Raw genomic sequence first — 25,845 nt, forward strand, 5'->3', positions numbered from 1 at the left:
ATGGAAGCAGGCAATATTCCCCTCTCCAGTGACTCCTCAAACACCCCCAACAATCTGGTCAACAACTCTTCAGAAAGGACATCATATATCTCAACAGGGACGCCGTCAGCCCCTGGAGCCTTCCCCCCTGCCATCGACCTCAAAGCACCCTCCAACTCCTCCACCGTAAGCGGCCTATCTAACAAATCTCTTTCCTCAGCTTCCAGCCTAGGTAATTTTGCCTTCTCTAGAAATCTATTAATTTCATCTTCCCTTTGCCCCGTATGCGATGCATATAAATCACTATAAAATCCCTTAAACCCCTCCAAAATGTGGGCCCCCTGTGTTACAATATTACCATTTGCTAGTTTCAGAGCGTGTACATGTGTCGAGTCCCTCTGAGCAGATGTTATCACCGACAGTAGATGACCTACTTTCTCCCCTTCCGCATAAAATGCCTCTTTTTGGAAAGCTCTCGCCCTCTCTGCTTTGCGTAAATGTAGTTTGTTAACCTCCTCCTGGGCCATCTTCATACGGTTCATGGTGTCCTGAGTGCGCACATTACTCAATTCAGCCTCCGCTGCCTTCAATTCCTCCAGTATAATTTTGTCGGACTCCCTTGTTTTTGTTTTATGCCTAGTAATCTCTTTAGATAATATTCCCCTCAAATAAGCTTTCATGGTGTCCCATACCACATGCTTCGCTGCACTACCATCATTAAATTTAAAAAATTCCCCTATCTCTTCCCCGATCTTTCCCATATCAAGAATTTTTAACCAGAAAGGGTTAATTTTCCACCCCAATTTAACTGCCTCCCCAGGGCCTTCAATTTGCAGTGTCACTACCAATGGACTATGATCCGATAGTATTCTGGGCATATAGCATATATAATAAACCCGTCTTTTCTTTTACTAAATGAGTCTCTTGAAGGCATATCAGCGAGGGTCTCTGCTTCAAACTATATTGCAAGATAGCATTACGTTTGGTATCATTCGATAGACCCCTAATGTTCCAGCTCAAAATTTTTACTTTATCCCCCATCATTTTGCATAATGATAGAACTGCTCAGCTTCCTTCCGTTGGTCTCCCTTAGCCCCCCAACCTGGTCCCACCTACCCAAAACTCCCTCCCAAATCCTCATTATACAAAACAAAACCCTAACCTAACCCTTCCCTTCCCTCAATAACTTCCTCCTCCAAGACCCCCCAAAACTTTTTACCAATCAAGAAAAAGTCTCCTACTCCCTCTCTGTATGAGAAAGGGGAACGCGCTTTCGCAGTCTCAACAGTGGCTCAATAGCCAACACCAGCTCCCAATGAGTTTAACCCTCTCCTTCAATCGTTCCTCCCCCCGCCCTTTAAAACAGAATATATAAACAGTTGCGCCGCCGAACACAACTTTAACGCACAGGAACCACATATCAGATTCCTCTAGTAATAAACCAGAATAAATCAACAACTCAATTTTCTTCCCCTCCCACAGCGATCACAGCAGCCCGAAGTTCACGTCTGATGTCCCTCAGCGGATCTTTTCTGCTCCAATACGTTTAGCATTCAAATCCAGCCAATGAGACACCTCCTCAGGATTTTGAAAAAAGTGGACCTTTTCCATGGCCACCACACGTAGTTTCGCAGGATACAGCATAGAATAAACCAGACCCAGTTCACGTAGGCGTCTTTTTGCCTCTCCAAACTTCATCCTGAGCTTCTGTACAACCGTGGAGTAATCAGGGTATAGAGATATTCGGTTGCCATCAATAGTTAATTCCTCCATATTTCTGGCTTTCCTTAGCAAAATATCTCGGTCTCTGTAATTTAGGATTTTGGCTAGAAAGGTCCGTGGGGCGGAGCCAGGGGGCAGAGGTCTGGTCGGCACCCGGTGAGCTCTCTCTACTGCAAATAATTTAGTGAGACTGTCCCCTCCAACCTTAGTTTTCAGCCATGTCTCAATAAAGTCAGTGGGGTTGTTTCCTTCGGTCTTTTCGGGCACACCTACAATTCTCAAATTATTCCTGCGCGAACGATTCTCCAAATCGTCAGTTTTAAGTTCCAACTCCGCAATGCGCTGGACATATTTTTTCTCTCTTTTTGCCAATTCAGCAATTTGATCTTCTGCACCTCCCACACGTTCCTCCAGCATTTCAACTCTCTCCTCCATCTTGTGCATAGCCGAGCGAAAAGAGGTAACTTCCCCTTTAAGGTCATCCACCTGGGCAGTTAGGGTTGTCAATGCAGTCTTACAGAATAGTACTGCAGAGAATATGTCTTTCAGGGTTGGCTCCCCTGCCCCCTCATCTCTCACAGACTCCATCTGTGCAGCATAGTCCTGGGTTGGTTCAGCTACCACATTCAGTGAAGCATTCCTCATAGTTGGTGCTGTAACATGTGCTGTGGAGGCTCCGCTCACCATCCCCCTCTGCCTGTGCCCCAGACCTCACATCCACCTGCTCCCCTAAGTCTGCCGCTCCTCCTGTTACCTCTCCACCGGCTCCCACCATCAGACGCTCTGAGTCCTCTGTTCTGGTGAACTGCTCCAGCCTGGCGATCACTTCAAGCCGCCTCTGGTATGCAGCATCAGCCCTTGCCGCTTCTTCCACAGCGCTGCCGGCGCCATCTTGGGAGCGCGTGCTGCCTGCCATCCCGACCTCCTTCTGCCTCCTGCGTGTCATACCGTGCCGTTCTCGCAGTGCGGCCGGTTCCCTCTGCTCCCCATATGCTCAGGAGCTCTCCCCCCGGTATTTGGCGTTCGGCGGCGCCTCCGGTATGTATGAATCCCCGTTCGGGCAGCAGGGAGAGATCCGATCCACGTCCTCTTACATCTCCCGCTAAGCCACGCCCCCGTTTCATTTGTGTTTATTGGAACAACACAAAAAAAAAAGCTGAGAAAAAAATGCAAGTTGTGACATAATTTTACACAAAACCCCAAAAATGGGTAGGACAAAATTGTTGCCACCTTTTGCAAAATAGTGGGTAAACAACCTTGTATTAAGCATGTGATGCTCATTCAAAGTCACCTGTGGCAAGTAACAGGTGTGGGCAATATGAAAATCACACATGAAACCAGTTAAAAAGGGGAGAAGTTGACTCGATCTTTGCATTGGCAAAGGAGAAGAGACAGGAGAAGAGAACAGTGCAAGGAAAAATTTCAAAGGGCACCAACACTTTCAGCCATGACTAAATAACACATGCTATTATATAACAGACTATATAGTGCATTACATGTCAATATTCAGCAGATAATGGACATCCACTACAATATACAGCAGATCAAAGGTTCTGGGTTTACATGTACCCAGGGGATGGGACATGCCATGGCTATAAAACTATGTTCACACGTTGCATTTTTGCTGCTTTTTTGTAATGCAAATTAAAAGCTGCTTTTTACAGTGCCAGAAAAAGCTGTGAGATTTCAGAAATCTCATGCACACACTTGTTTTGCCTTTTTCTGACTGAATGGGAAAACTGCTGCAGGTTTTTTTTAATCTGTCAATTCTTTATTTATTTTACTCATTTATATAGCGCCATTAATTCCACCGGCATTTATCATCACTGTCCCCATTGGGGCTCACAATCTACGTTCCCTATCATTGTGGTTTTTTTTGGAGTGTGGGAAAAAAACAGAGAACCCGGAGGAAACCCACACAAACACGGGGAGAACATACAAACTCTTTGCAAATGTTTTCCTTGGTGGGATTTGAACCCAGGACTTCAGTGCTGCAAAGTAACAGTGCTAACCACTGAGCCACCATACAGTGCTAACCACTGAGCCACCATACAATGCTAACCATTGAGCCACCATACAGTGCTAACCACTGAGCCACCATACAGTGCTAACCACTGAGCCACCATACAGTGCTAACCACTGAGCCACCATACAGTGCTAACCACTGAGCCACCATACATTGTTAACCACTGAGCCACCCTGCTTTTATGTTTTTTTTTTCACATTTCTATTCAGACATTCTTTTTGACTTTTCCATTTTAGGAACAGACAAGTGGAATATGTGATCCATGCAAACAGAAGCAGGGCGGTCCTGTTACGGGGTCTGTTTTTTAGAAAAGAAAAAAAATCCCGGATACAGAACTTTTTCTTATATTCTTAAAAACTCTGCTTCTATTTACTTCATTGATGTCAGGGATCACATCCTGTTTTTCTGTTCCTACGGGTATGTGTCCACGTTCAGGAAACGCAGCGTCCAGATGTCACAGCATAGTGGAGGGGATTTTATGAAATCCCGTCTCCACTATGCATTAAAAAACGCATGCGGAATTCCCGCAAAAACGCACATGCGGTGCGTTTTTTAAGAACGCAGCATGTCCTTACATAGCATAAAAAACGTAAGGACAACGCAGGTGGCCTGCCAGTGACCTCAGGTGCAGATTTGGTCAGGATTTTACTTGCATAAAATCCTGACCAAATCCTGAAACAATCCTGAACGTGGACACATACCCTAAAACAGAACAAACAAATGGAAAGTCAGAGCGGAAATGTGAACAGAACCAAATGGGCTCTCTGACTGTCATTGCATGTGCGCTGCGCTACGTATCATCATATCCTTAGTGCTAATATAATTTATCTGAGGATTATAATATACAGCAGCAAATGTAACCTATATAATTATTATTATTATTTATTATTATAGCCCCATTTATTCCATGTGAGGGGTATACATAATAAAATATCTACTATATAATTGTCTAAGGGTCAATTCCTTCTGTCCTTCTGTCTGTCTGTCACGGTTATTCATTCGCTGATTGGTCTCGCCAGCTGTCTGTCATGGCTGCCGCGACCAATCAGCGACGGGCACAGTCCAATTAGTCCCTCCCTACTCCCCTGCAGTCAGTGCCCGGCACCCGCTCTATACTCCCCGCAGTCACGGCTCACACAGGGTTAATGCCAGCGGTAACGGACCGCGTTATGCCGCGGGTAACTCAGTCCGTTACCGCCGCTATTAACCCTGTGTGACCAAGTTTTTACTATTGACGCTGCCTATGCGGCATCAATAGTAAAAGGATCTAATGTTAAAAATAATAATAAAAAAAAAAAATCATTATATACTCACCTTCCGCTGCCTTTCCCGCTCCTCGCCACCCTCCGGTAACCGCTCTGTGCAAGCAGCAGGTTCCGGTACCAAGGATTGTATGGCAGAAGGACCTGCCGTGACGTCACGGTCATGTGACCGCGACATCATCACACCCTGGGACCGGAAGCTGCCGCCTGTACCGCGCACAGGCGAGAGAACTACAAGTATGGTGAGTATGTTAGAACTACAAGGGGCCCTCGGATCGGAAGGTATGTTTATTTTTTAACCTGTGACATACGTGGCTGGGCAATCTACTACGTAGCTAGGCAATATACTACGTTGCTGGGCAATATACTACATTGCTGGGCAATAAAGTACTACATGGCTGGGCAATATACTACGTGGCTCTGTGCTGTATACTACGTCGCTGGGCAATATACTACGTGGCTGGGCAATATACTACGTGGCTCTGTGCTGTATACTACGTCGCTGGGCAAGATACTACGTCACTGGGCAATATACTACGTGGCTGGGCTATATACTACGTGGCTGGGCAATATACTACGTGCCTGGGCTATATACTACATCGCTGGGCTATATACTACGTGGCTGGGCTATATACTACGTGGCTGGGCTATATACTACGTGGCTGGGCTATATACTACGTGGCTGGGCTATATACTACGTCGCTGGGCAATATACTACGTGGGCTGTGCAATATACTACATGGACATGCATATTCTAGAATACCCGATGCGTTAGAATCGGGCCACCATCTAGTCTACTGTATAATTGCCTAAGGGTCACTTCCGTCTGTCTGTCTGTCACGGATATTCATTGGTCGCGGCCTCTGTCTGTCATGGAAATCCAAGTCGCTGATTGATCGCGGCAAAACAGCCACGACCAATCAGCGATGGGCACAGTCCGGTGGCAAAATGGCTGCTCCTTCCTCCCCGCAGTAAGTGCCCGCTCCATAATCCCCTCCAGTCAGCGCTCACACAGGGTTAATGGCAGCATTAAAGGACCGTGTTATGCCGCGGTGTAACGCACTCCGTTAACGCAGCTATTAACCCTGTGTGACCAACTTCTTACTACTGATGCTGCGTATGCAGCATCAATAGTAAAAAGATCTACTGTTACAAATAATAATAATAATAAAAAAGGTTATTCTCACCTTCCGACGTTATGTGCTGTCCTCGGCAGTGCAAGCGGCAGGTTCCGGTGCCAAGGATGCTATGCGAGAAGGACCTGCCATGACGTCACGGTCATGTGACCGCGACGTCATCACAGGTCCTGCGCTCATACCAACCCTGGGACCAGAAGCTGCCGCGTGCACCGCACACAGGCGCCAGGACTTCAAGGGGCCTTCGGAAGGTGAGTATATGTTTATTTTTTATTTTAAGTCTTTTTTAACCACACATATAGTGGCCACATTGCTATATACTACGTGGGCTGTGTTACATACTGCGTGGGCTCTGTTATATACTACATCTCTGTGCTATATACTATGTGACTGTGCAATATACAATGTGACTGTCCAATATACTACGTGGCTGTGCACTATACTACGTGCTCTGTGTTATATACTACGTAGCTGTGCAATATACTGCGTAGCTATGCAATATACTCCGTGCCTCTACAATATACTACGTGGCTATGTTATATACTACGTGGCTCTGCTATATACTACGTCGCTGACCAATATACTACATAGCTGTGCAATAGACTACGTAGCTGTGCAATACACTATGTGACTGTGTTATATACTATGTGGCTGTGCAATATACTACATGGCTCTACAATATACTACGTGGCTATGTTATATACTACATGCCATCTTAACTTGGGTCCCCTGCACCTTGGTTAGTGCAATTGTTGGAGGCCTTGGACAGGTAAGCATCTCTGCCTGTGTACTGGTGTTTTTTTTGTTTAGAATAGTGGAGGTTTTTCCTCTTATGGTGTTTTTTTAGATTAGGACTGCCAATATGTAAGGACCCTTGACGCGGGTTGGCAGCTTAAATATTGTGGCCATAATATCGACCAATACCTTGCATACATGGTTATGTTTTTGGTGCACTGTATATTTTTCCGGTGTGCGGCTGGGCCCTAAATGGCTCTGTACACTGTGGCCTCTGTTCACACAGGATGCATCATGGTGAGCCCGCTACATGGAGTCATTAATAGGCTTTGAGCCATATACTTTGCATTCCTGTGTGAACACGCCACATACAGACTATTTGTTTGCACAGGTGCACCAAGCGGCCAATTCCTGATTGTAGGGTGGCTGCATTATCGGTATTATTGCACCTGTTTATCTGCCATCTTAACTTGGGCCCGCTGCACCTTGGCTAGTGCAATTGTTGGAGGCCTTGAACAGGTAAGCATCTCTGCCTGTGTACTGGTGTTTTTTTTATATACTACATGGCTCTGCTATATACTACTTGGCTGACCAATATACTACATACCTGTGCAATACACTACGTGGCTGTGTTATATACTACGTAACTCTGCTATGTACTACGTACGCTGTTACATACTACGTAGCTCTGTTATATACTACGTCACTGTGCAATATAGTACGTAGCCTGTGCTATATACTACCTACATATTCTAGAATACCAGATACGTTAGAATCGGGCCACCATCTAGTATAATATACCGTAATAGGCCATTACTAAAACTATAGCAGTATTATACTGCACATCTATTACACTAATATCATGTACAAACTATAAACTATACCAGTGTTTTAACATACAGTAAATATAGTGCGGAAAATATGTATTTGATACACAGTCGATTTTGCAAATTTTCCCACCTACAAAGAATGGAGAGGTCTGTAATTATTATCGTAGGTACACTTCACCTGTGAGAGACAGAAACTAAGAATAAAAACCAGAAAATCACATTGTATGATTTTCACATAATTAAATTGCATTTTATTGCATGAAATAATTATTTGATACAATAGAAAAACAGAAATTAATATTTGGTACAGAAACCTTTATTTGCAATTACAGACATTACACGTTTCCTGTAGGTCTTGACCAAGTTTGCACACACTGCAGCAGGGATTTTGGCCCCCTCCTCCATACAGATCTTCTCCAGATCTTTCAGGTTTCTGGGATGCAACTGGGCAACATTGAGTTTCAGTTCCCTCCAAAGATTTTCCATTATGTTCAGGTCTGGAGACTGACTAGGCCACTCCAGGACCTTGAAATGCTTCTTACGGAGCCACTCCTTAGTTGCCCTGGCTCTGTGTTTCGGGTCATTGTCATGCTGGAAGACCCAGCCATGATCCATCTTCAATGCTCTTACTGAGGGAAGGAAGTTGTTGGCTAAAATCTCACGATACATAACCCCATCCATCCTCCCTTCAATACGGTGCAGTCACCCAGTCTCCTTTGCAGAAAAGCATCTCTAAAGTATGATGTTTCCCCCATCATGCTTCACGGTTGGGACGATCTTCTTGGGGTTGTACTCATCCTTCTTCCTCCAAAAACGTTGAGTGGAGTTGATACCTAAAAGTTCTATTTTGGTCTCATCTGACCACATGACCTTCTCCCATGTCTCTTCTGGATCATCTAGAAGGTCATTGGTGAACTTTAAATGTGCCTGGACATGTTCTGGCATGAGCAGGGGGACCTTGCGTGCCCTGCAGGATTTTAATCCATGGTGGCATTGTGTGTTACTAATGGTAATATTTGAGACTGTCGTCCCAGCTCTCAAGTCATTGACCTGGTCCTCCCATGTAGTTCTGGGCTGATTCCTGACCTTTATCACAATCATCCTCACCCCACGAGGCGAGATCATGTATGGAGCCCCAGACCGAGGAAGACTGACAGACATTGTGTTTCTTCCATTTTCAAATAATTGCCCCAACAGTTGTTGCCTTCTCACCAAGCTGCTTTCCTATTGTCCTGTAGCTCATCCCAACCTTGTGCAGGTCTACAATTTTGTCCCTGATGTCCTTAGACAGCTCTTTGGTCTTGGCCATGGTGGAGAGGTTGGAGTGTGATTGCTTGTGTGGATAGGTGTCTATAATAAAGGTAACGAATTCAAACAAGTAATGAGCGCGGGGTAGGAGGGCTTCTTAACCCCTTCACCCCCGGAGCTTTTTCCGTTTTTCCGTTTTCGTTTTTCGCTCCCCTCCTTCCCAGAGCCATAACTTTTTTATTTTTCCGTCAATTTGGCCATGTGAGGGCTTATTTTTTGCGGGACGAGTTGTACTTTTGAACGACATCATTGGTTTTAGCATGTTGTGTACTAGATAACGGGAAAAAAATTCCAAGTGCAGTGAAATTGCAAAAAAAGTGCAATCCCACACTTGTTTTTTGCTTGCCTATTTTGCTAGGTTCACTAAATGCTAAAACTGACCTGCCATTATGATTCTCCAGGTCACTACGAGTTCATAGACACCTAACATGACTAGGTTATTTTTCACCTAAGTGGTGAAAAAAAATTCCAAACTTTGCAAAAAACAAAACAAAACAAAATTGCGCCATTTTCCGATACTCGTAGCGTCTCCATTTTTCGTGATCTGGGGTCAGGTGAGGGCTTATTTTTTGCGTGCCGAGCTGGCGTTTTTAATGATAGCATTTTGGTGTAGATACGTTCTTTTGATCGCTCGTTATTGCATTTTAATGCAATGTCGTGGCGACCAAAAAAACGTAAATCTGGCGTTTCTAATTTTTTTCTCATTACGCCATTTAGCGATCAGGTTAATGCTTTTTTTTATTGATAGATTGGGCGATTCTGAACGCGGCGATACCAAATATGTGTAGGTTGGGGTTTTTTTTTATTGATTTATTTTGATTGGGGCGAAAGGGGGGTGATTTAAACTTTTATATTTTTTTTATTTTTTTCACATTTTTAAAAACTTTTTTTTTTAACTTTTGCCATGCTTCTATAGCCTCCATGGGAGGCTAGAAGCAGGCACAGCCCGATCGGCTCTGCTACATAACAGCGATCATCAGATCGCTGTTATGTAGGAGAATTGCAGGTGTGCTGTGAGCGCCGACCACAGGGGGGCGCTCACAGCCACTGGCAATCAGTAACCATAGAGGTCTCAAGGACCTCTATGGTTACAATGGAGGAGCATCGCCGACCCCCGATCATGTGACGGGGGTCGGCGATGCGCTCATATCCGGCCGCACGGCCGGATGCGGTAGTTAAATGCCGCTGTCTGCATTTGACAGCGGCATTTAACTAGTTAATAGCGGCGGGTGATCGCGATTTCACCCGCCGCTATTGCGCGCACATGTCAGCTGTAAAAAACAGCTGACATGTCGCGACTTTGATGTGCGCTCACCGCCGGAGCGCACATCAAAGCGGGGGTCCCGACATGTGACGTACTATTCCGTCACATGTCGGGAAGGGGTTAAAGAAAAATTAACAGGTCTGTGACAGCCAGAATTCTTGCTGGTTGGTAGGTGATTAAATACTTATTTCATGCAATAAAATGCAAATTAATTATTTAATAATAATACAATGTGATTTTCTGGTTTTTATTTTTAGATTCTGTCTCTCACACTTGAAGTGTACCTACGATAATAATTACAGACCTCTCCATTCTTTGTAGGTGGGAAAACTTGTAAAGTCTGCAGTGTATCAGATACTTATTTTCCCCACTGTAAATGTCTATTAGGATATACAGCAATTATATCAATAGACTATATACAGTATATCATTAGATTATATACAACTGTTATAATATATGGTGAATAACATGCAGGTGTTAAGCGTTACAACATATAACAGAAAGATTACTGACAATGTTCTTCTTTCTACAGAGTCATTTCTCCCACAGGTCATGTATCATACGTATTATGGCTTCCTGTCACTTTCCATCTGTGTTTGCAAATCTTACTGACATCTTACTGTAGCCTCAAAACAGAACTCAACAGATCTTTGAGGTTCCCAGATCCTATAACTGACATTTTTGCAGGTGCATTAGTTAACCCCGTTAGCCGTTTCAGAGGTTTCTATATTTTGTGGTATGAGTTGCGATCTTGGATGACACCATTCCTTGTAGTGAGATATGGTGAAAAGACAACACAAAGTCATCATTGTTTTGGGGGGTTTTGTTTTCATAGCGTCCAATGTGCAATACCCATGATGACCTGCAACACGATTCTTCAGGTTAGTATGATTTTGGGGATACCAAATGTAAAAGGTTTATATATAGATTATAGATATATATTAGTGGCTAAAAGAAACTTCTTAACTCAAAAAACAAAACAAAACAGACCCAAAACTTTTTTTAGTTTTCCATCGATGGGTCTATGTGAGGTGGGAAGAAAAAATAGTAACACGGAACCTACTTGCTCAGTGACTTCAAGATGGATTTGTAACCTCAGGCGAGTAACAACGCACTGCAGAGCCGCTCAGCTTAGGGGGTTGTGCAGAGCGCTGGCACAACACCAATATTGATGGGTGGCTAGCCAAGTATACTGGTGTGGCTCTGGCTCGGATGAGTGGTGCCTACCAGTGAGACAGAATGGATGTATGTGCTGTCTATCGGCTCAGTAGGAATAACCAGTTCCCTGTTGTGGCTAATGGGCGCCACCACACCCTACTTAAACTACCACCATACTACTGGGAATTGGCAGTTATTTATTGGTTTTCCTACATCTGTGGTGCTATTTGTATGCTCTGATTCTGACCCGGCTAACTGACCTGACCACATTTTGTTTTATAATCTGCCCTGATTCTGACCCCTGCATGCTTCACTTCCTTCTGGACTGACCTCCTGGTACCTGACCCCTGTTTTATTTCTGACTTTTGCTTTCTCTCTGAGTTTCTGTTTTGCCCCTACTGATGTTCGACCATCCTTGCCTAGGACTCTCTCCTCCAGTCAGAAGCTACTCCATGAATATTTCATCCTTCTTCTCCGCTAGATTTCTAAAACTTAATATGGACAAAACAGAATTCATCACCTTTCCCCCATCTCACTCGACCCCCCCCCCCCAACAGACCTATCCATTACAGTAAATGGCAGCTCACTCTCCCCAGTCCCACAAGCTCGCTACCTCGGGGTAATCCTTGACACTGATCTCTCCTTCAAACCACATATCCAAGCCCTTTCCACTTCCTGCCGACTTCAACTCAAAAATATTTGCCGGATCCGTACATTCCTAAACAAAGAATCTGCAAAAACCCTAGTCCATGCCCTCATCATCTCCCGCCTTGACTACTGCAACCTCCTGCTCTGTGGCCTCCCCTCTAACACTCTCGCACCCCTCCAATCTATTCTAAACTCTGCTGCCCGACTAATCCACCTGTCCCCAGCCTCTCCCTGTCAATCCCTTCACTGGCTCCCCATTACCCAACAACTCCAGTTCAAAACCCTAACCATGACATACAAAGCCATCCACAACCTGTCTCCTCCATACATCTGTGACCTCGTCTCCCGGTACTTACCTACACGCAACCTCCGATCCTCATAAGATCTCCATCTCTACTCCCCTCTTATCTCCTCTTCCCACAATCGCATACAAGATTTCTCCCATGCAGCCCCCATACTGTGGAACTCTCTACCACAACATATCAGACTCTCACCTACCATGGAAACCTTCAAAAAGAACCTGAAGACCCACCTCTTCCGACAAGCCTACAGTAACCACCAATCGACCAAACCGCTGCAGGACCAGCTCTACCCTAACCTACTGTATTCTCACCCATCCCTTGTAGATTGTGAGCCCTCGCGGGCAGGGTCCTCTCTCTTTATGCACCAGTCGTGACTTGTATTGATTAAGATTATTGTACTTGCTTTTTATTATGTATACCCCTCTTCATATATAAAGTGCCATGGATTAAATAGCGCTATAATAATAAATAATAATAACAACCCAGGGACCCCTTTATAAGTCTAGATTCCCATACGGGAGGTAAAGGGTGAAGATCATGGTTCCTATGGGATCTATTAGATACAGTGGCTTGAGACAAGTCACTTTGGGCTGCCGGCTTCTGAAAAAGTTTACAATTAGTCTAAACAAAATTGCTATAAAAAGTCTAGAGTAATAATTAGAGGGTATGGAGCGCCCCCACGTAGTAGGGCAGTGGGGTACTCAGTACCGGGTCTCTCTATCGATTCTGGGGATGTCACGGTGGCCCGACCCGGTCCGTGGCCCAATTAAAGGTGTAGTTTGTCTGGTGTTCGTGACGCCACCTGTGGTACTCGGTCAGGGTGACCGACGCTGCTTAGGGGTCCGCTGGGGTGATGGAATGGCAGCTAGATGGTGTACCTTCCCACAGGTGAAGTATGTCCCCAGGGCTTCCCAGTTGTGTAGGCAGTGATGGTAGACGATGTAAGGCGCAGTGAATAACGAGGACACAAAGGTTGCAGTCTCTTTACCTTTTACTGAAGGCTTCAGAGTCCACAGTCCAGAGTACCGTTCACAGGGCAGGCAGAGTCCGGCCGGTCCAAAGGCACATCCAGAGTTCTCTTATCCAGGTGGAAATCAGTAGCCTTCCTACTAGCGCCTGTGTGTAGAACCTCCCTGCTGAGCACCACGGGATAGTCCTCACAACTTTCGTAGATGTCTCTGATGTTCTCTCTCTGTCCCCCAGATGGTATGGATAGGACAACCCGTATGAGGGGTAGGCCTGGAGCTATTTTATAGGGACCCTACAGACGCCCCTCTCCCATAATTTGCCTCCGTGTCTTCTTAGGTATTAAGGTCAGGCAGCCAACTTGAAATTGACTGTCCTGCTGGTCTCTGAAGTAATGCATAGAGCCAATTACTCCCTCGGTGTTCCGGCCACCGGCTACGCGCCTCAGAAGGAAGCTGCTGATCTTGGGGCAGAACTCCTCCCGGTATTATCTCCTTGTGCTGTGACTTCGTTTCTCACTCTCCACAATATACTTCGCTTTGTGTCCTTTCTTAGGATGCTGCCGCAATGGGTGCAGGCGCAGCTCCGTAACGTTCTATCTCGTGCTCTGTCTCTGTCAGGATCCCACCCCTGACAGGGACCTCTGTCTGCAGCTCAGATGTTCCTCCTTCTCCCCCTGTCTGCCTGACAGGTCCTCTCTGGGTCAAACCCAGGTAGCTTTCTGACTGACTTCCTATCCAACCCACCAGTTTTACCCGTGTGTGAGGAGTGCCCTAATAGATAGAAGCAAGGCTCCCCCTGGTGGACTGGAGTGTGAAGTGCAGTGTGTGACTTGTGATACCTGATCAGATGAACTCCTTTAGTACCATCAGACGTAATATCACTCCCCCTGGTGGGAGAGCGACATTACTGCAACGACCAGGACTCTGGGGCGCTGCAGGTACACCCCCAGAGTAGTTACTTTGGCAACCAGATGTTCATTAACAGCTGGGGCCTCGGTTTCTCCCACCAAAGCTTGAACTGATGGAGGTGGCCCCCATGCTCAGCTTCTAGCCTTTCAGAGGCTGTAGCTTCCAAATTCAGGTTAAACTTTGGGAGGTACAAATAGAAAACATTAAAGTGACTCATTGATAGAATAGAATTTAACCTGTGTACAAAATTTGAAAATTTTGGCACAATCCTCAAACAGAGATGAAGTATGGTCATCTGAAAAACTGTCTAAAGCATATTCCGCAGCGCTTTACAGTTTAACAGTTTCAAACACAACAGTCATAAGTAACAATGTTAGCAATACAATAATTAAAGCAATATAAGACCACCCTGCTCGTGAGAGCTTACAATCTACAATGAGGTGGGGGAGATACAAAGTACAGGTGTGTATTTACAATGATGTATTTACAATGATGGTCCAGCCATCTTCAGGGGGTGGGGGTAGATGGAGATAGTGAATGGGCTACACACACACAAACTTAAAATTACTTTGATTAGGGAACGTGATAGGCCGCTCTGAACAAATGTGTTTTGAGGGAGCGCCTAAAACTATGCAAATTGTGGATGGTCCTAATATCTTGAGGTAGAGCATTCCAGAGGATTGGCGCAGCACGGGAGAAGTCTTGGAGTCGGGAGTGCAGTTTCTGCCGAATGTAGGGGGCGGAAGCCGGAATGTGAAGGGTGTAGGAGGGAGTGAGTGGAGAGGTAACCGGTAAGGCGGGAGTAGACTAGGCGCTCCAAGAGTTTAGAGATAAAGGGGAGATTGGAGACTGGTCTGTAGTTATTTGTGCTTGATGGGTCGAGGGTGAGTTTCTTTAACAATGGAGTAATGATAGAGTGTTTGAAGGAGGATGGGAAAATGCCTGAGGAGAGGGAGAGATGTAGTTAGGTGAGATGTGACGACTGGAGAGAGACACTGGAGGAGATGAGAGGGAATGGGGTCAGTAGTGCATGTAGTCGGACGTGAAGAAGAGAGAAGCCTGGAGACTACTTCTTCTGTGATGGGATCAAATGTGGAGAGTGAGCCAGGGGAAATGCAGGGAGGAATGGGAGTCACTGCACTTCGTGGCTGGGAGCGGATTTCCTGACAGATGTTATCAATTTTCTCTATAAAGTGGGAAGCCAGGTCATCAGCACAAATGTCTGTGATAGGGTCTTGTGCTTTTGGCCTGAGGAGGGAGTGGAAGGTGTCAAAAAGTTTCTTGGGGTTGTTGGATAGTGAGGAGATCAGAGTGGTGAAGTAGGTCTGTTTGGCGAGGTGAAGGGCAGAGTTATAGGTTTTTAACAAAAATTTGAAGTGGATGAAGTCTTCTGGTGTGCGAGTTTTCCTCCATAAGTGTTCAGCACTCCTAGAGAATCGCTAGATAAATCGAGTTTGCGATGAGAGCCAGGGCCGTTTCACTCTGCCTGGTGGTTCTGAGGGTGAGGGGCGCTACTTGGTCCAGGGTGCTTCTGAGAGTGTCATTGTAGTGGTGTACCGCCAGATCAGGACAGGAAACAGAGGAGATTGGGGACAGTGATGAGTACAGGAAGTATGAAAGTGTATGAGGGTTAATGGCTTGTAGATTTCTGAATGTATGGTAGGTAGGAGTGTGCTGGGGTGGGTAAGGATTTGTGAGCATGAAGGAGAGAATGTTGTGGTCAGAGAGGGGAAGCGGTGAGTTGTTTAGGTAGGAGTTTGAACAGAGCAGGACAAAGACCAGGTCCAGGGTATTACCGTCCATGTGTGTCTCAGAGGTTGAGAGCTGTGAGAGGCCGAGAAAAGTGGTTAGTGATAGAAGCTGGGATGCAGTTGTGGAAGTGGGGCTGTTAATGAGGATGTTGAAATCTCCCATGATAAGGGTTGGGAGTTCTGAGGACATGAAGTGCGGCAACCAGGCTGATAAATGGTCCATGAAGTGGGTGGGTGAGCCTGGGGGGCAGTATATGACCACTACTCTGAGGGAGAGGGGACGAAAGAGCCTGATGGTGTGACCTCAAATGAAGGGAATGAGAGTGATGGAACTGGGGGGATGACATGGAAAGTGCATTGTGGGGAGAGGAGTATGCCGACTCCACCGCCATGTCTGTTTGTGGGTCTCGGGGAATGTGAGAATTGTAAGCCACCATGGGAAATGGTAACAGGGAAGACAGGGTCAGAATCGTGGATCCAGGATTCAATGAGGGCCAACAGATTCAGAGAGTTGTTCAGAAAGTAGTTCTAGTTCTAAACTGTTCTATATAAATGAAAGCTGTGCTGTGATTGCTTGCTATGGGCGACTAGGTTAGTTTTTTCTGATAGCCAGCTTTGATAAATGAGGCCGTCAGATTCTGGCATTTGTCTAGTCCTGATTATATAACACATAGAATACACAGAAGCTGTCGTCTAATAATCACTTACTTCCTCCACGGTCCAAAATGAAGCCTGCGCCTTCTTATACATTTTCCAAATGTCAGGATACTGGATTGGGAAAATGACAAAACGACGTGGATTTTTCCTGAGAAGGGGCTCATCTTCATCACTGGCTCCATTACTAACGTTGCACCCGTTCTGCAGAGGACACAACATGTCGCCATTTTACATGTTTTTTTACATTGTTAACAACTGGGCCCAATATTTCTTATAGGGGTTATCCACTAGTGGATGTTTCACCCTTTTTATCTTCTTAGTGACATTTGCTTTTTTTTTAGACACGTTTCAAAACTGTGAAAGGAAAATGCAAAAAGTGTCTACAACAGTTAATAAGTGAGGCGCACAGCATTTACTATACCTTTATTGGGCAGTTTCCGCACTCAATTGGCTTTGCGTTAAGTCTCCATTACATTGACCCTATAGTCATCAAATTCAAAATCCACAATTACGGTCACTTATCCTCATCAATATATACAGTGGGTACGGAAAGTATTCAGACCCCTTTAAATTTTTCACTCTGTTTCATTGCAGCCATTTGGTAAATTCAAAAAAGTTCATTTTTTTCCACATTAATGTTCACTCTGCACCCCACCTTGACTGAAAAAAAACAGAAATGTAGAATTTTTCGTATGTTTATTAAAACAGAAAAACGTAAATATCACATGGTCATAAGTATTCAGTGCTCAGACACTCATATTTAAGTCACATGCTGTCCATTTCCTTGTGATCCTCCTTGAGATGGTTCTACTCCTTCACTGAAGTCCAGCTGTGTTTAATTAAACTGATAGGACTTGATTTATAAGGGCACACACCTGTCTATATAAAACCTCACAGCTCACAGTGCATGTCAGAGCAAATGAGAATCATGAGGTCAAAGGAACTGTCCAAGGAGCTCAGAGACAGAATTGTGGCAAGGCACAGATCTTGCCAAGGTTACAAAAGAATTTCTGCAGTACTCAAGGTTCCTATGAGCACAGTGGCCTCCATAGTCCTTAAATGGAAGGAGTTTGGGACCACCAGAAGTCTTCCTAGACCTGGCCGTCAAGCCAAACTGAGCAATCGTGGGAGAAGAGCCTTGGTGAGAGGGGTAAAGAAGAACCCTAAGATCACTGTGGAAGATCCAGATCTGCAGTAGGGAGATGGGAGAAAGTTCCACAAAGTCAACTATCACTGCAGCCCTCCACCAGTCGGGCCTTTAAGGCAGAGTGGCCGGACGGAAGCCTCTCCACAGTGCAAGACATATGAAAGCCCACATAGTTTGCTAAAAAACACATCAAGGACTCCCAGACTATGAGAAATAAGATTCTCTGGTCTGATGAGATGACGATAGACCTTTTTTAGTGATAATTCTAAGAGGTATGTGTGGAGAAAACCAGGCACTGCTCATCACCTGCCCAATACAATCCCAACAGTGAAACATGGTGGTGGCAGCATCATGCTATGGGAGTGTTTTTCAGCTGCAGGGACAGGACTGGATGTCATTGAAGGAAACATGAATGTGGCCAAGTACAGAGATATCCTGGATGAAAACCTCTTCCGGAGTGCTCTGGACCTCACTTGGCTGAAGGTTCGCCTTCCAACAAGACAATGACACTAAGTACACAGGTAAAATAACAAAGGAGTGGCTTCAGAACACCTCTGTGACCATTCTTGACTGCCCCAGCTAGAGCACTGACCTAAACCCAATTGAGCATCTCTGGAGAGACCTGAAAATGGCTGTCCGCCAACGTTCACCTTCCAACCTGACAGAACTGGAGAGGATCTGCAAGAAAGAATGGCAGAGGATCCCCAGATCCAGGTGTGAAAAACTTGTTGCATCATTCCTAAGAAGACTCATGGCTTGTACTAGCTCAAAAGGTGCTTCTACTCCATACTGAGCAAAGGGTCTGAATACTTATGCCCATGTGATATTTCAGTTTTCGTTTTTTTATAAATTTGCAAAAATTACTACATTTCTTTTTTTTTCAGTCAAGATGGGGTGCAGACTGCACATTAATGAGAAAAAAAATGAACTTGTTTGAATTTACCAAATGGCTGCAATGAAACAGAGTGAAAAATGTAAAGGGGTCTGAATACTTTCCGTACCTACAGTAAGTCCACTCTGTGTTCATGTTCTTGGCAGAAAGGTCAAGCGTTTTTCCTGACTTATGTTCCCGTAGGCCGTCATATACCTGGAGGAGACCAAAATGTGTTTTTTTGTGTTCTTCCCGTTGAACTCTGCTCACCTTTTTCTTCAAAAAGAGTGGCGGAAAAAGTTGAACATTTTTGCACAAAATACTTGGCGACTTTTTCCAGTCAACAGCTTCATCAATATTTATCTAAGTTCACATTAGGTGCGATTTATTGCTACTGAGTAGTGATGAGAGAGTATACTCGTTGATCGGGTGGTCTCCGAGTATTTGTGGCTGCTCGGAGATTTAGTTTTCCTTGCCGCAGCTGCATGATTTACGGCTACTAGACAGCTTGATTACATGTGGGGATTCCCTAGCAATCAGGCAACCCCCACACGTACTCAGCCTGACTAGCAGCTGTAAATCATGCCGCTGGGTCAACAAAAACTAAACCTCCGAGCAGTCACAAATACTCAGAGACCACCCGATCAACGAGTATACTCTCTCATCACTACTCAGTAGCAATAAATCGCACTTTCTGTGCAGACTCTTTATACAGCGAGGTGTGAATACCATTTGGTAAAATCTCATCCGTTTTGCCAGTTGTGTAAGAGTTTATTCACATGCGGCATTTTTGCTGCATTTCTTCCAGCGGGAAAACGAGGTCCATTGTTGCTTAAACATTTGCAGCAGAAATGTCGCCCGTCCATTACAACCTTCAGGAGATACAGAAACAGTAGTGGTCGCCCCACAGTGACAGGAGCCGGGGGCGCACAGGACCCAATTACAAGACCCTTTCCAGACTGATCGTGTCCAACTATTCCCCCATGACATTAACAGTGTAACGACAAAGACATCAATGCTTACCGTCACAGTGACTGTCCCTTTAAAGGGAACTAGCCGTGACCTGCCACTTTAAAAGTAGCAACCAATCAGACTGCAGCTTTCATTTATAGAATGAAGAACTGACCATGAGAGCAGTGATCTGATTGGTTAGACACTCCTGGTGCCCTCTCCTTTTAGTGCAGATTATCAAGATTTTAGAGGCGGGAGTATCTGCTGGTCACACACACTGACGTCCTGCTACTCCAGGTCCTGGGTCCCCCCTCCGTGAGTGGGCCGCTCCATAGCGCCAGTATATATAGGAGTGTATTACCTGTTCTTCCCCCGGAAGTCTGCTGTCCCCCATTGCAGCGCAGCCTCAGACGCGGCCAGGGGCAGAGCGCGGTGTCTGTGCGTGTGAGGAGGACGCGGGCGGTGAGTGGCGGCTCCGGAGCCGGCTGTGCGGCCACTGACTCCTCCTCATACAGGGGAGGAACGGTGCGGCGGGGGATGGGAGCCTGTCCGCTCTGTGACAGCTGCAGAGCACGACCTCAGCAGCCAGAGTCATCGCATCTACGGCGGCACAGCAACCTGTACACCGGCACAGTCAGAAATGGCACCTGTACAGCGGCACAGTCAGAAATGTCACCTGTACACCGGCACAGCCACAAATGGCACCTGTACACCGGCACAGTCAGAAATGTCACCTGTACACCGGTACAGCCACAAATGTCACCTGTACACCGGCACAGCCACAAATGGCACCTGTACACCGGCACAGCCACAAATGTCACCTGTACACGGGCACAGCCACAAATGTCACCTGTACACGGGCACAGCCACAAATGTCACCTGTACACCGGCACAGCCACAAATGGCACCTGTACAGCGGCACAGTCAGAAATGTCACCTGTACACCGGCACAGTCAGAAATGTCACCTGTACACCGGCACAGCCACAAATGGCACCTGTACACCGGCACAGTCAGAAATGTCACCTGTACACCGGTACAGCCACAAATGTCACCTGTACACCGGCACAGCCACAAATGGCACCTGTACACCGGCACAGTCAGAAATGTCACCTGTACACGGGCACAGCCACAAATGTCACCTGTATAGCCACAAATGGCACCTATACACCGGCACAGCCACAAATGGCACCTGTACACGGGCACAGCCACAAATGGCACCTGTACACGGGCACAGCCACAAATGGCACCTGTACACGGGCACAGCCACAAATGGCACCTGTACAGCCACAAATGTCACCTGTACACGGGCACAGCCACAAATGGCACCTGTACACGGGCACAGCCACAAATGGCACCTGTACACGGGCACAGCCACAAATGGCACCTGTACACGGGCACAGCCACAAATGGCACCTGTACACGGGCACAGCCACAAATGGCACCTGTACACGGGCACAGCCACAAATGGCACCTGTACACGGGCACAGCCACAAATGGCACCTGTACACGGGCACAGCCACAAATGGCACCTGTACACGGGCACAGCCACAAATGGCACCTGTACAGCCACAAATGTCACCTGTACACGGGCACAGCCACAAATGGCACCTGTACACGGGCACAGCCACAAATGGCACCTGTACACGGGCACAGCCACAAATGGCACCTGTACAGCCACAAATGTCACCTGTACACGGGCACAGCCACAAATGTCACCTGTACACGGGCACAGCCACAAATGTCACCTGTACACCCACAAATGTCACCTGTACACGGGCACAGCCACAAATGTCACCTGTACACCGGCACAGCCACAAATGTCACCTGTACACCCACAAATATCACCTGTACACGGGCACAGCCACAAATGGCACCTGTACAGCCACAAATGTCACCTGTACACGGGCACAGCCACAAATGTCACCTGTACACCCACAAATATCACCTGAACACGGGCACAGCCACAAATGTCACCTGTACACCGGCACAGCCACAAATGTCACCTGTACACCGGCACAGCCACAAATGTCACCTGTACACCGGCACAGCCACAAATGTCACCTGTACAGCCACAAATGTCACCTGTACAGCCACAAATGGCACCGGCACAGCCACAAATGTCACCTGTACACCGGCACAGCCACAAATGTCACCTGTACACCGGCACAGCCACAAATGTCACCTGTACACCGGTACAGCCACAAATATCACCTGTACACCGGTACAGCCACAAATGTCACCTGTACACGGGCACAGCCACAAATGTCACCTGTACACGGGCACAGCCACAAATGTCACCTGTATAGCCACAAATGGCACCTATACACCGGCACAGCCACAAATGGCACCTGTACACGGGCACAGCCACAAATGGCACCTGTACACGGGCACAGCCACAAATGGCACCTGTACACGGGCACAGCCACAAATGGCACCTGTACAGCCACAAATGTCACCTGTACACGGGCACAGCCACAAATGGCACCTGTACACGGGCACAGCCACAAATGGCACCTGTACACGGGCACAGCCACAAATGGCACCTGTACACGGGCACAGCCACAAATGGCACCTGTACACGGGCACAGCCACAAATGGCACCTGTACACGGGCACAGCCACAAATGGCACCTGTACACGGGCACAGCCACAAATGGCACCTGTACACGGGCACAGCCACAAATGGCACCTGTACACGGGCACAGCCACAAATGGCACCTGTACAGCCACAAATGTCACCTGTACACGGGCACAGCCACAAATGGCACCTGTACACGGGCACAGCCACAAATGGCACCTGTACACGGGCACAGCCACAAATGGCACCTGTACAGCCACAAATGTCACCTGTACACGGGCACAGCCACAAATGTCACCTGTACACGGGCACAGCCACAAATGTCACCTGTACACCCACAAATGTCACCTGTACACGGGCACAGCCACAAATGTCACCTGTACACCGGCACAGCCACAAATGTCACCTGTACACCCACAAATATCACCTGTACACGGGCACAGCCACAAATGGCACCTGTACAGCCACAAATGTCACCTGTACACGGGCACAGCCACAAATGTCACCTGTACACCCACAAATATCACCTGAACACGGGCACAGCCACAAATGTCACCTGTACACCGGCACAGCCACAAATGTCACCTGTACACCGGCACAGCCACAAATGTCACCTGTACACCGGCACAGCCACAAATGTCACCTGTACAGCCACAAATGTCACCTGTACAGCCACAAATGGCACCGGCACAGCCACAAATGTCACCTGTACACCGGCACAGCCACAAATGTCACCTGTACACGGGCACAGCCACAAATGGCACCTGTACAGCCACAAATGTCACCTGTACACGGGCACAGCCACAAATGTCACCTGTACACCCACAAATATCACCTGAACACGGGCACAGCCACAAATGTCACCTGTACACCGGCACAGCCACAAATGTCACCTGTACACCGGCACAGCCACAAATGTCACCTGTACACCGGCACAGCCACAAATGTCACCTGTACAGCCACAAATGGCACCTGTACACCGGCACAGCCACAAATGTCACCTGTACACCGGCACAGCCACAAATGTCACCTGTACACCGGCACAGCCACAAATGTCACCTGTACAGCCACAAATGTCACCTGTACAGCCACAAATGGCACCGGCACAGCCACAAATGGCACCTATACACCGGCACAGCCACAAATGTCACCTGTACACCGGCACAGCCACAAATGTCACCTGTACAGCCACAAATGTCACCTGTACAGCCACAAATGTCACCTGTACAGCCACAAATGTCACCTGTACAGCCACAAATGGCACCTATACACCAGCACAGTCACAAATATCACCTGTACAGCGGCACAGCCACAAATGGCACCTGTACAGCGGCACAGCCACAAATGGCACCTGTACAGCGGCACAGCCACAAATGGCACCTGTACACCGGCACAGCCAGAAATGTCACCTGTACACGGGCACAGCCACAAATGGCACCTGTACACCAGCACAGCCATAGAAGTCACCTATACACCGGCACACCCAGAAATATCACCTCTACACCAGCACAGCCACAAACGGCACAGCCACAAATGTCACCTGTACACGGGCACAGCCATAGATGTCAGTTATACACAGGTACAGCCATAGATGCCACCTCTACAGCTGTAGATGTCACCTATACACCACCACAGCCATTGATGTCACCTGTACACTGGCACAGCCATTTATACACAGCCATAGATGTCAGCTATACACTGGTACAGCCATAAATGTCAGTTATACACCGGCACAGCCACCTATACACAGCCATTGATATCAGTTATACACAGGTACAGCCATAGATGCCACCTGTACACCAGCAGAGCCATTGATACAGTCAGATATAAATCGGTACAGCCATAGATGTCACCTGTACACTGGCACAGCCATTTATACACAGCCAGAGATGTCAGATACACACCAACACAGCCATTTATACACAGCCATCGATATCAGTTGTACACAGGTCAGCCATAGTTGTCACCTGTACACCAGCAGAGCCATTGATGTCACCTGTACACTGGCACAGCCATACATGTCAGCTATACACAGCCATAGATGTCAGTTATACACAGGTACAGCCATAGATGCCACCTATACACCACCAGTGATACCATCTACCCCCACACAGCCAGAGGTGCCACCTACAGTAGCACAGCCATAGATGTTACCTATACACAGCAATAGATGTCACCTACACAGAACCACAGCCATAGATGCCACCTATACACCGGCACAGCCAGAGATGCCACCGACAGATATAGGTGCCAACTGGTTTATTTTTGTTCTAGATAATTTAGGCTGTGCCCACAGTCTGGATGTAACAACGCTTTTAATGAAGAACTTGTTCGCTGCGTCCACAGCGCTGCCGTCCATTGAATGCAGGTGAATCCGCATGTGATCACTGAACCGTGTGGAATTACTGCATTCTATACATTTCTATTGATTACTTTTTCTGTTGTGGAGACTGAGCGTCTCTGCAGGAGATTGACCTGCTGCGATCCTGAAAGACGCGCCACATGTCAGTCTGTGCGGGTGATCCGCAGGCGCACATACACATTTCTAGAAATCCCGTCCATTATGCTGTAACATCTATCCACTGCGGGTTGGATACTGCATAAATACACAGCGTCAAACCGACGACAATTCCTGATCATGGCCATGTACCGTTATACATAAATCAATGTTTTTTTTCCCCAGATATTCTGGTAACTGCAAGAAATAAGGCTGGGCTCGCACCTTGCATATTTGGCACATGTAAAATCCTCAGCCCTTTAATGTAGTAGCAGCAGAATAATTTTATTTTTTTTGGTGCAGAAAGTTTTTTTTTTTTCCCATATTTAAAGGGAACATGTCAAATATTCATACAGCCTGGCTCTGAATCATGCTGCCTGTTTGGGTAGAATAATCTAGAGGATTCTAGAAATCCCATCCACTATGTGCCCATGTGGCCTGTGTTAGGCAATCCCTCCATGTGTTGTGGCTGTCACACAGCTTCAAGACATGCAGCCACGTGGACTCGAACATGTTCTTTTGAGCACACCGAAGACACTTAGCACCTGAGCATGCGCAGATAACACCTTATCTGAGCACGTTCACTAATCAATAATCTCCGTTATCCGCTCTGGCAGTGGCTGGATATCGGCATTATACGGAGCTGTACCTTGTCTAAAGGTACCGTCACACTAAACGATATCGCTAGCAATCCGTGACGTTGCAGCGTCCTGGCTAGCGATATCGTTGAGTTTGACACGCAGCAGCGATCAGGATCCTGCTGTGATATCGCTGGTTGTTGATTAAAGTTCAGAACTTTATTTGGTCGTCAGATCGCCGTGTATCGTTGTGTTTGACAGCAAAAGCAACGATACCAGCGATGTTTTACACTGGTAACCAGGGTAAATATCGGGTTACTAAGCGCAGGGCCGCGCTTAGTGACCCGATATTTACCCTGGTTACCAGTGTAAAATGTAAAAAAACAAACACTACATACTCACATTCGCATCCCCTGCCGTCCGCTTCCTGCACTGAAGTGAAAGCACAGCACAGCGGTGACGTCACCGCTCTGCTGTTAGGGCCGGCGCTCAGTCAGTGCAGGAAGCGGACGCCGGGGGAAGGTGAGTATGTAGTGTTTGTTTTTTTACATTTTACACTGGTAACCAG

The 25,845-nt window shown here is 46.8% G+C and overlaps 1 protein-coding gene across 1 annotated transcript in view; it reads right to left on the bottom strand.

Moving 5' to 3' along the window:
- Positions 1-20,114, bottom strand: part of RRM2B (ribonucleotide reductase regulatory TP53 inducible subunit M2B) — a 47,534-nt gene extending 27,420 nt beyond the window's left edge. Inside the window, exons 1-2 of the mRNA XM_077270986.1 lie at positions 19,986-20,114; positions 16,707-16,856 (exon numbers count right to left, since the gene is read on the bottom strand). Of these exons, the coding sequence (XP_077127101.1) occupies positions 16,707-16,856; positions 19,986-20,018 (183 nt within the window). The 5' untranslated portion in view covers positions 20,019-20,114. The remainder of the gene's footprint in view (positions 1-16,706; positions 16,857-19,985) is intronic.
- Between the last annotated feature and the right edge of the window lie 5,731 nt (positions 20,115-25,845).

This window comes from Ranitomeya variabilis, chromosome 6, assembly GCF_051348905.1.
Source record: "Ranitomeya variabilis isolate aRanVar5 chromosome 6, aRanVar5.hap1, whole genome shotgun sequence".
NCBI classification, from domain to species: Eukaryota; Metazoa; Chordata; class Amphibia; order Anura; family Dendrobatidae; genus Ranitomeya; species Ranitomeya variabilis.